The sequence below is a fragment of the Mustela nigripes genome, chromosome X (genome assembly GCF_022355385.1).
Source record: "Mustela nigripes isolate SB6536 chromosome X, MUSNIG.SB6536, whole genome shotgun sequence".
NCBI lineage: Eukaryota > Metazoa > Chordata > Mammalia > Carnivora > Mustelidae > Mustela > Mustela nigripes.
The window spans coordinates 109237315-109247321 of NC_081575.1; the positions used below are offsets into that span (position 1 = coordinate 109237315).

At 48.2% G+C, this 10007-nt stretch overlaps 1 protein-coding gene across 1 annotated transcript in view; it reads right to left on the reverse strand.

Annotated features, from left to right (window-relative positions):
- The window catches only part of PDHA1 (pyruvate dehydrogenase E1 subunit alpha 1), a 12682-nt gene extending 3039 nt beyond the window's left edge, over positions 1 to 9643 (reverse strand). The window contains exons 1-8 of the mRNA XM_059385746.1: positions 9450 to 9643; positions 6857 to 6916; positions 6253 to 6426; positions 4960 to 5086; positions 4174 to 4265; positions 3169 to 3261; positions 2173 to 2328; positions 1938 to 2009 (exon numbers count right to left, since the gene is read on the reverse strand). Coding sequence (XP_059241729.1) covers positions 1938 to 2009; positions 2173 to 2328; positions 3169 to 3261; positions 4174 to 4265; positions 4960 to 5086; positions 6253 to 6426; positions 6857 to 6916; positions 9450 to 9503 — 828 coding nt within the window. The 5' untranslated portion in view covers positions 9504 to 9643. The remainder of the gene's footprint in view (positions 1 to 1937; positions 2010 to 2172; positions 2329 to 3168; positions 3262 to 4173; positions 4266 to 4959; positions 5087 to 6252; positions 6427 to 6856; positions 6917 to 9449) is intronic.
- Positions 9644 to 10007: the final 364 nt, after the last annotated feature.

Below are 10007 nucleotides of genomic sequence, written 5' to 3' on the forward strand. Positions count from 1 at the left end.
GATCAGTGGGTTAAGCCTCTGCCTTCGGCTCAGGTCATGATCTCAGGGTCCTGGGATCAAGCCCTGAATCGGACTCTCTGCTCAGCAGAAAGCCTGCTTTCCCCACTCCCTCTGCCTGCCTCTCTGCCTACTTGTGATCTCTGTCAAGTAAATAAATAAAAATTTAAAAAAAAAAATCAAAAAAGCATCCTGCATGTTATAGAGCCCACTGATCTTAAATTTTCCTCAGCACTGCCTCTGATAAATAATCTTATAAAACAGCTAAGATTTAGTACAGAAAAACCTATTAGAAAACAGGTATGTCACCAAGGGAGAGTACAGTTTTTATCTTCAGGATCAATAAAGCTACTTTTCCCCCCTCAGTCAGAGGAAATGATCTACAAGCATTTGGAGCCTTTTTAAAAAGCTAGAGAAAAATACTAACACAATCTTGCAGAATACACCTAAAAGCAAACCTCTAAGTGTGCTGGAAAGTGCAGGACAGGCGAACTAAAACTAGGTTGGATAGGTCAGTCTCTACCTCATGTACCCTCGGAGGGGCCGACACCCCAACCTCCTGCACAGGTCTGGCTAGCGTGTGACAAAGTTGATTCTGACATCTGGGTAGCAGCCCTGTGATGCTGCTGGCCAGCCTGACCACCAAGACTGTGTCCTCTGGTTACATTACCCCCGTCTTCCAGAAGACATCTTTGAACACTGAGGGGAGAGGGGAGATCTCGGATCCCTGGGGCCGTCTGGTGTAGTAGTTGAGGGACGGGGAGGCCCTGCTCTCAGTCCAAGCGCCTGGGATCCAAACCAGGTTGTCACCTATAGTAGCTTTGTACCCTTAACTGCTCTATGCCTTAGGTTACTGTTTTACAGGCGAGGAGACCTAACTCAAGGACTGTGCTGATTAACACACAAGTGCTTACTGCGTCGCCTGACACCTGTCAATCCCTCACTGTCACCTCTTTTTCTGTTCTGTCATCCAGGAGCTATTGGAAAACACAGAGGGTTGGGCTTAAAGGGGTTTCGAAACTCTCCCCTAATTCCAAAATCAGGCTGTGAATGAACACAGAAATAAATGTATAATAATAAGCCAGTGACCGTGTTTCCATGTACGTTTGTACCCTGCACGTTCTGTCCGGAACTGGGGAAGACGGGAGTGACAGTCACTGCCCAAGCCCCAGCCCTCTAGTCTGGGGGGTCCCAGTGGAGATTCCTGAGCCTACTGCCACCTCCGACCTACTCGGTTTCATTCCGTTCTCCTCGCGTGCGGCCCTCCTCCACCTGCCCTCCTCCGCCACCCCCCACTCCCCACACGCGTCTCCGCTAGCCCAGTCCGACCGCACAGGGCATGTCTCGGAAAGGTAAACCCTAGGGACGTGCTTCCGAGGCTGTGAACGGCAACGGAACACCCTTCCACTAGCTCCGCCGGTACCTGAGCCAACTTCCCGGTGTCGTCTCCCTCCACTACTTTACCTGGAAGGTCAAGATTCTCAGGACTGAAAAAACAAGACTAAGATGACACACTTTAACCCTAACATTTAACTTACAGAAGACAAGCTTACACTGAACGCCTCTCATCCAAGCAAAGTTCTGTGCTGAGCGCTGTGGGGGTTGCCAATCTGCTCAGCTAAGGGGCTTATGGTTAATGGGGAGGAGGAGTGGAGGGCGGAGGCACAGGATGAAACCACAAGGCACAATGCTGAAGGAGCGCTCCGAGGAGAGAGCCACGCCAAGTGCGGGCATCGTGGGATGCTTCCCAAGACGTGAGCTACCGAGACCGCGGTGTTTACAAAGGGACCCGACTCACTGGCCTCTGCTTCTACCTTACACACACCTCAACTGCCAGCCACCCCTGATGAGCTGTAAGAGACACACGGGAGGCATTCTTTTAATTGTAAGGTAAATGTCAACAGAAATCTCTGACCCGGAGGCCTACGAGAAAGTCTTACCTTTCCAGATCTACAGTAGGCAGCTGCAAACCTTGTTGCCTCCCGGACACACAAGACGTCCATTCCATCTACCTGTTCAGACACAGGAAAGGGCCGAGCATAAACCAAATGCGTCAGACCATTTTTAACTTTACAGGACCCGTCCATGCACGGAGAACAGAGAACTGCGCAATCTGTCTGAGGTGGTCAAGGACCCACAAAGGGGCGGCCCCGGCCTCACACCAGGTGTCCTCACCCTCAGCCCAGGGATGAAGTCGCCTCTCTTGTAGTAGTCCGTGCTGGCCGCTGCTCTCTCAACAGATGTTCCCATTCCATAGCGGTTGTTCTCACAGATGAAAATACACGGCAGTTTCCACAAAGCTGCCATGTTGTAAGCTTCAAATATCTGACCCTGGAAGCGTGGATAGGAAGTTCAAGTGGTTTTATCCGGCTATTTTTCTCTAGACTACTACATCATCCCCCAAAGCTGCTGCTCTCCCTGGCATGAAAGCTTTCCAAAAAAATGGAAAGCTTCACCTTCCCCACAGAGCTTTTAAGGCAAAGGAGTGTGTGTGTGTGTGTGTGTGATGGGGGGTGGGGAAGACATGACAAGCATCATCTCTTTTTGCAAACAAAGGAAGTGACAAACCAAACAACACCACTTGTTTTGGTGGGGCCAAGCAGTGGGGCCAAGGCAGTGGTACAGAATACATTAGGAAGAGACCAACATGTAAAACTTCGTGGCTACCTCCTGCTATGCTTTACTATAAACGGGTAACACAGCGAGCCAGTGTCTGAGAACCCGCCTTCAGAGCAGGGCCTCAGTATTGTCCATGGACTGGTGAGGACTCAGGAGCATGACAGGAAAAGTATGAGCTGAGGCTCAGAAACCACGAGAGGAGTCTGATGATGCCATGGCATCCGAGAGAGGTCTGTACGTTATGGGACTGGCATAACAGCTAGTCTGGCCTGGGTGAAGATGTAAAAAGGTCCTTCACCCGCAGAGCGTTTGTGAAGCCCTGAGGAGGCGGCAAAGGAGAGCGCCTCCGCGGGGCGCCGGCACCAAGCGCTTGTGCCACACGCCACGAAGGAAACCTGTAATGCGGCCATAAACCCCAATTCCAGCCTGCCCTGAACGGCTACTTTAACTGCTAAGCAACAGACTCCTTGTCCACCAATGGACCTAGGACTACGTAACACTCTGGAAACAAAACTGCAAGGGTTACTGCCAAGTCAAGAGACACGTACTCACCTGATTAGCAGCGCCGTCGCCATACAAAGTCAGACAGACCTCATCCTTCCCGTTATACTTACAGGCCAAGGCAATCCCCGCTCCCAAGGGCACCTAGTATGGAGGACAACCACGGAAAGAACCACAGAAATCCATGAGGGGTGAAAGTAATGCTCCGAATTTTCAGCCCTGGCCAGAATTTGAGAAATGACACTGTCGTCACAAACTCCCCACTCTCCCTACCCCTAACTACCCTACCGCCAGTGTTACAATCAAACTGGTAGAGGAACATGAATAATTCTACCTTAACCATTGAACAGTAACACTTCTATAAAGATTCAACTACTCAAGAGCCAAAATATGAAACCTAGGTCTTTTTTTTTTTTTTTTTAACATAAGCAGCAGCACATTACAAAGTGAGGCAAACAATCTCATAATTTTACGCCATTCTTCATTTCCTTGCAATTTTTTTTTTTTTTAATTCTAGTTAACACATAGCATTACTGCTGGTTTCAGGAGAATGTAGTGATTCGTCACTCAGACATCACATCCAGGCTGTAACTTCATTATTCGCTAACTGAGGAGAACAAAGAGGACGGACTGTACGACCACAAGAGCTGGACGGATTACTGACGTGGCCCCTAAGATCCTGATCGCCTGCCTTTCCTCCTCAGATACCTGCACCCACAGTCTATAGCAGGGGGAGGACGGGCTAAGTGGATGTGACAAAGCAATTAATGAGCTTAAATATAAACGAAAAGGTGACAGGATAGGCCGCTGCTAGGGATTCTTGCTTATGTATAAAACGTTAAAAATTACCTAAAAAGAATAATTTTAAATCACTGTCCAAATCTATTACTAACTGATCAAATGGTAAGCTATGAATCAACAGGTCTTTTAAAATACACCCAGCACCCAAAGTACTAAAATACGTGAAAGGGAAGCTCTCCCAGGTAGGACATGTTAAGACATGGTCCAGGGCCAAATCTAGGCGAGCGGGCAGTCCTCGTCCTCCACGCGAATCACCTGCGCGCCGACAATGCCGTTGCCCCCGTAGAAGTTCTTGGCGTACATGTGCATCGATCCACCTTTCCCTTTAGCACAGCCTCCTCTTCGTCCTATAAATGGCAGCACGTGCACATACACATCAAAGCAAATACCCAAGGGAAAACCACACCCCAAGTATTTACTCAAGAGGCTCCACCACTAGAACTCACAGGCTCATTCAATTCTATAAGCCCTCTGCCCTCTATGCAGACACAGATTCCACCCTTATCTCCTGGTCCTTTCAGGAAGGTCCATCCAGTCCCATGTCCTTGCGTTTTCCAGCTCACTAACCACTGAGTTTCCTTTCGATGGTAGCATCGTGGTACCCTGGACTTTTTTTTTTTTTTTGCCAGCTACATCTTCCGATTTCTCCCGCACTGGTGCACTGAACAGTTCAAGAGTCAAGGGGGGGTACAAAGGGAATAGTAAAAAGATTCCTAAAATTTAAACTGCATACAAGGAAATGCTCCTACTCTCAATTTTCGTTCTATGACTGCTAATTTCTACTGGCGTGCTTGAGTGACAAACAGTATTCTAATTTTATAAAGCTAACATTTTTAGACTTACGAAACTTTCACCTGGGGGGCCAGGTGACCTCAGAAATAGTTTACTAAAAAGCACAACAGAGATACCAGAGCCCCACAAGGGAGAACTCCTTTTATTTCATACTCAAAAAGGTTTTAATGTTAAGTTGTAACAGCATTTTAATATGAGAAAACTGCACTTCTTTCACTAATTTCCCCTTTTTGAAAATCAATAGCAAACCTGTAAGCTCTGCGAGAATTTCTCGGACAGAAAGCCCACGAGTGAAGGTAAAGCCATGAGCCCGATAGGCTGTGATAAGATGGTCTGTGGGATTTATGCCAGCCTCCAAGCCCACACAACAAGCTTCCTACGTTAAAGGAAAAAGCAGTTAATGAGTCAGTAACATACACATTTCTAGATAAAAATCCCTAACCTATTACAAAAATTTGGCCCAGTAGAACTCTTAATATAAATCACAACAGAAGCTCCTTTTTTTTTTTTAAATTTTTATTTATTTGACAGACAAGTCACAAGTAGGCAGAGAGGCAGGCGGGGCGGGCCGGGGGTGGGGGAAGCAGGCTCCCCGCTGAGCAGAGAGCCTGACACAGTGCTCCATCCCAGGACTCCGAGACCATGACCCAAGCCGAAGGCAGAGGCCTTAACCCACTGAGTCACCGAGGCACCCCAGGAGCTCCATTTTTCATCAGAAACAGAACAGAGGGAAAAGTCAAGCCTGAAGCTACCAACTGGAAATCCACAGATTTACTGTTTCAAGCCGGTACAGTGATTTGGAAAAAAATTCCTGAATAAGATGTCAACAATACTGGGAGAATTTCGTATGAAAATTGAAACTGGAGCACCTGGGTGGCTCAGTGGGTTAAGCCTCTGCCTTCAACTCAGGTCATGATCTCAGGGTCCTGGGATCCAGCCCTGCATCGGGCTCTCTGCTCAGCGGGGAGGCTGCGTCCCACCCCACCCCTGCTGCCTGCCTCTCTGCCCACCTGTGCGCGCTCTGTCAAATAAATAAATAAAATCTTTTAAAAATAAAGAAAAATAAATAAAAGTGAAACTTCTGTTATCTGTTGAAGAACCAAAACCAGGAAGCATTAACCCCAGATTTCCACATGGCGCCAACTGGCCAGAACTAAGCGACGGTTTCTCCGGGTGGGCGGGGCCTGCCCGCTCCCTCCCTGAACAGTCCTGCCTTCTTCACTAATTCATTCCAGCCAGCTCGTGCCCACAGGCATTCGAATTTGTAACCCTTGGCCTAAACCAGAAAAACAAAACACAAAGGGAAAACCCTCTCGCCCACAAGTATATGCACTACAGGTGATCACAAAGCCATCAAGGCGCTCGCTGGACACCAGCAGCGGGATGTGTGCGTGACTTCCTCAGCATGAGCTTCGGAGCCGGCCTCGCAAGCTCGTCCAGCCTCAAATCCTTCAGATGCGTGAGGCGGGGTGAAACCAGTAACTACAAACCATACTTAAACTCCTACATCCAACATGGTTTTGCTACAAAACCACCACTCACCTGACCATCACACAAATGACAGAAACCACGAATAATCTTCTGCTTGTACAGCTGATCTGCCTTTAACTCCATCCGGCGGACCGTCTGCATCATCCTGTAGTACTTGAGCCCGTCCTCCCTGGTGAGCACTGTGGTGACAGGAGGGCCCTCCTCCAGCCGGTGAAGATCGCATTTCTGAAATGGAATCAGTTAACTTCCAGTTACTACAACGTAAACAAGGACAACCCACTGCAAGATCTGTTATCTCACTGCGATAACATTTAACTCAAAAACCAGCAGAGGAGCACAAAAGAAATGCCGCACATTGCTTCTGACTCCTTAAATCATAAAGCTCATTCTGCAAGAGGATCGAGTTTAGAGGAATGAAATCGAAGATGACTCCCCGCCCCCCCCCAAAATCCATAGGAGTCAAAGGAGTTATAGAGGCTGAAAGACAAACTTCCAAAGAAATTTTTTTTAAAGATTTTATTTATTTGAAAGCGAGCACAAACAGGAGGAGTAGCAGCAGGAAAGGGAGAAGCAGACTCTCCACTGAGCAGAGAGCCTGACGCAGGCCTTGTGGACGTGTGGAAAAATTACTAACACAAAGCAAAACACCTCTTACCTTAATTTCAAATGTAGCATCATTTGCAAAATTACGGGAGGCCACGAGCACTCTGCTTGCCTTGAAAGACCAAAATATACAAATATATCAGTACTTTTTATTGTCAGGTATTTTTGAAAGTCATTATTATCATTTATCAGTTATCAGGATGCAGTCCTGGATTTTTCATAAGCCCCAACATATTCACGAGTGTATCCTCCACTCTTTACTTTGTTGGGATCTTGCCTTTAAAATGAATCCATGCTCTGGCCAATGAAACATGATCATACCCACTTCTGAAGTTAACAGCAGAAAGAGAAAGGAGGCAAAAATCAAACCCATCCACTTGGCCATTTTGTTTCCATAGAAATCACAGTGAAAACAGAATGAAGTTAATGGCCAAACTGAAGAGACTAGATAACCTGTGGGCTTTGTATCTCTGCTATTTGCAGTCATAACCAGACACTGAACAAGCCAAAACTTTACTTTCAGAATTCTTCTTCATATAAAACTATGATCCAATTCCCATTTCAGGTAAACCGCTATCCTATGATATCGCTCCACAACAAGCATATTTTCAACCACTCAAAGTATGAGATACAAGCCTCAGGAGGGAGAGATGTTCTCTGCAACCAGCGTTCCATTCTTGCTATTTGCGTGGCTGTTACTGCTTGGGTGGTAAAAAGTGGGGAAATGTTTCTTTGCGACTTTTTCAACTGAATATATCTGCTCACAACAGAAGTACTCTAAGTGATGGCTAAGGTCCAGATTAGACCACACACATTTAAGCAATTAATATTACTGTATTATTTTAGCCACATTCTGCCACATTTTCAAACACTGATATGTAAATTGACATGACTTCTTTCCACGGAGACCTGAAGCATATTCTTCAGATCCCACAAAAAGTACAACTGAAGTTGTAGTCCACTCTTGCTTTTATCCAGTTAACAAAATTATTGTAACTCAAAATTCATTTCTATTTGATTTGGGTGGTATTATATGACTTTTGAAGAGGGCAAAGTTTTACTGCGATGAAGTGCAATTTGCATTTCATGCCAATGCACTGCTGGAAGAATGGAAAACACAAGCAGGTTATGTAGAGCAGCCGAGCAAATGAGCCTCTGGTATTAATGACTTCTCTCTGTTCCTAGGGACACAAGGTGATAGTAATTTGAAAACGCACACACCAGTTTTTCTTTTACTGTAGAACACCACCAATTCTATTGCAGCCCTTTAAATTTAACCTGATTCAGAACTAAGACGCTCACATAAAGTTGAAAACATGTTTCCATTACTTACATTCAACTAAAAAGTGAAAATGTGAGATTAAATAGCCTAGAGCCTGGCACACATTAAGAGCTCAAGAAACGTTGGTGTATCTTGTGATATACAGAAATAAAACTGAAATGCGCTTTATCTTTCAGGTGGATCTAGTTGCAATTAAATGCTAGTAAGGGATGAACCAAACTGTGTTTTGTAGTTATTTCCGTCAAAGGGATTCCCAGAAGAGTGTCCTTCCTACTTTTCAATGATCTCTGCGTATTCTAGGCAGAACTGCCCCCAAATCCTGGGAGTTACTAGAACTTGAAAAGCAAGTCAAGCTTGGCTGCTAGTTGTACCCAGTAATACTACCTCCCCACACCAAGAGATCAAAATGCTTGAAGGCATTAGGTGCATCTAAAAGCTAGAGCCATAAATAGTGCTAACCTTCCACGCTCCCAAGGAGCACTGCGGTTTTCTTTAGCTACTTTTACCCTAAGCGTGTGTGTTTAAGGGGGAGGGCGGTTTCCTCTAGGTTCTGCCTGACTGGTCTTGAAGTGACTGCCAAGAAAAACCCAACGTTGAGGAACGTGGGGGAGGTGGTTTCTAGTGAGCATGACCCGGAATTAACCCTCCAGAGCTGGGGGCAGGTGTTCCACAAATGTATACCCAACTGGGCACCGAAATACCACTGAACACAGATGGACCAGGCACTATTTGGAAAGGTTAACGTACGCGTCACGCGTTTCAGCTTCACGACAACCCCACGAGATGCATACTGGTAGTATTTCCTCTTCAGAGAGAAGGAAACCGAGCACGGGAGATTTAAAACAAAAACAAAAACCTGCCCAAGGTTACAGGGCTAGTAAATGGTGAGGCAGGTGTTTGAACGCGACTAGTCTCGGGATTTCACGCTCTTAACATACTGCACGGCCTCTCAATCAAGAGGAATGTAATTAGGAAGATTTAAAATGAGTGGGCAGGATCAACTGGAGACTCAGGGATGCCCAAGGCCCCCTTTTCTACCCACAGTAAAAGAACAGACACTTCTGGAGCACACCTACTTGAGCCGGTGCCGGAAGCCGTGGCTGACCTCCCCGCGGACCTCGTAGAGCTCCCCTCCCCCACTTCGCTGCCGAAGGGCCGGGCAGCCGCTCGTCCCGGGGCCGGGAGCGGACGGCCAGGCGCGAAGGCAAAACAAAAGGTCCGTGGCCCTCCGGCCGCTCCGCAGCGCCCTCGGCGGCGCCACACCGGGCGCCCCCAGACCCGGGCCGTCCTCCAGCGTCCTCCGGGATCCGGCCCCGCCTCGGCCCCGCTCGCGCCCTACCCCGGGCCGCCCACGCTGCCTCACCGGCTTCTGGGCGACGCCCAACACGCGAGAGACAGCGGCGAGCATCTTCCTCATGGATTGCCGGCAGTGGCGGCGGCGGCGGCGGCAGCGACTCCCAGCGACTCAAGCAGCGGGATCCCAAATTCTCCAAGTCTCCTTCAGGCGCCCGGAGCGGACGGCACGCCTTAACCGCAGCACGACGAGACGCACGGAAACACGTCATGCGCTGCGCCGGGCCGCAGGCCAACCAGGAGAGGTCCTAGGGTGTGCCCCGCCCACCAAAAAGGCCCGCGGCCGCTCAGTGGGTGTCGGCGCCAGAGAGGGAGGGGGCTGGGAGCTCCTTCCGTCACCACGCCGCGGAAGGGGGAGGATGCGTAACGCGTCGGCCTGGGAAAGTGAAGCCCCGCCTTCAGGGCCTCGCGGGAAAATGGGCTTTTCCTTGGGTTTAGCAACCTACCGTGCGCCCAGTCCTTCCGGTGCTGCACTTTTGCAGCTTTCGCGCAGTGCACAGGATGGTGAAGATTTACGGCATGGTCGGAACCAAAAGACGGAACACCTGGTTTCTGTAAATGGTTCTGC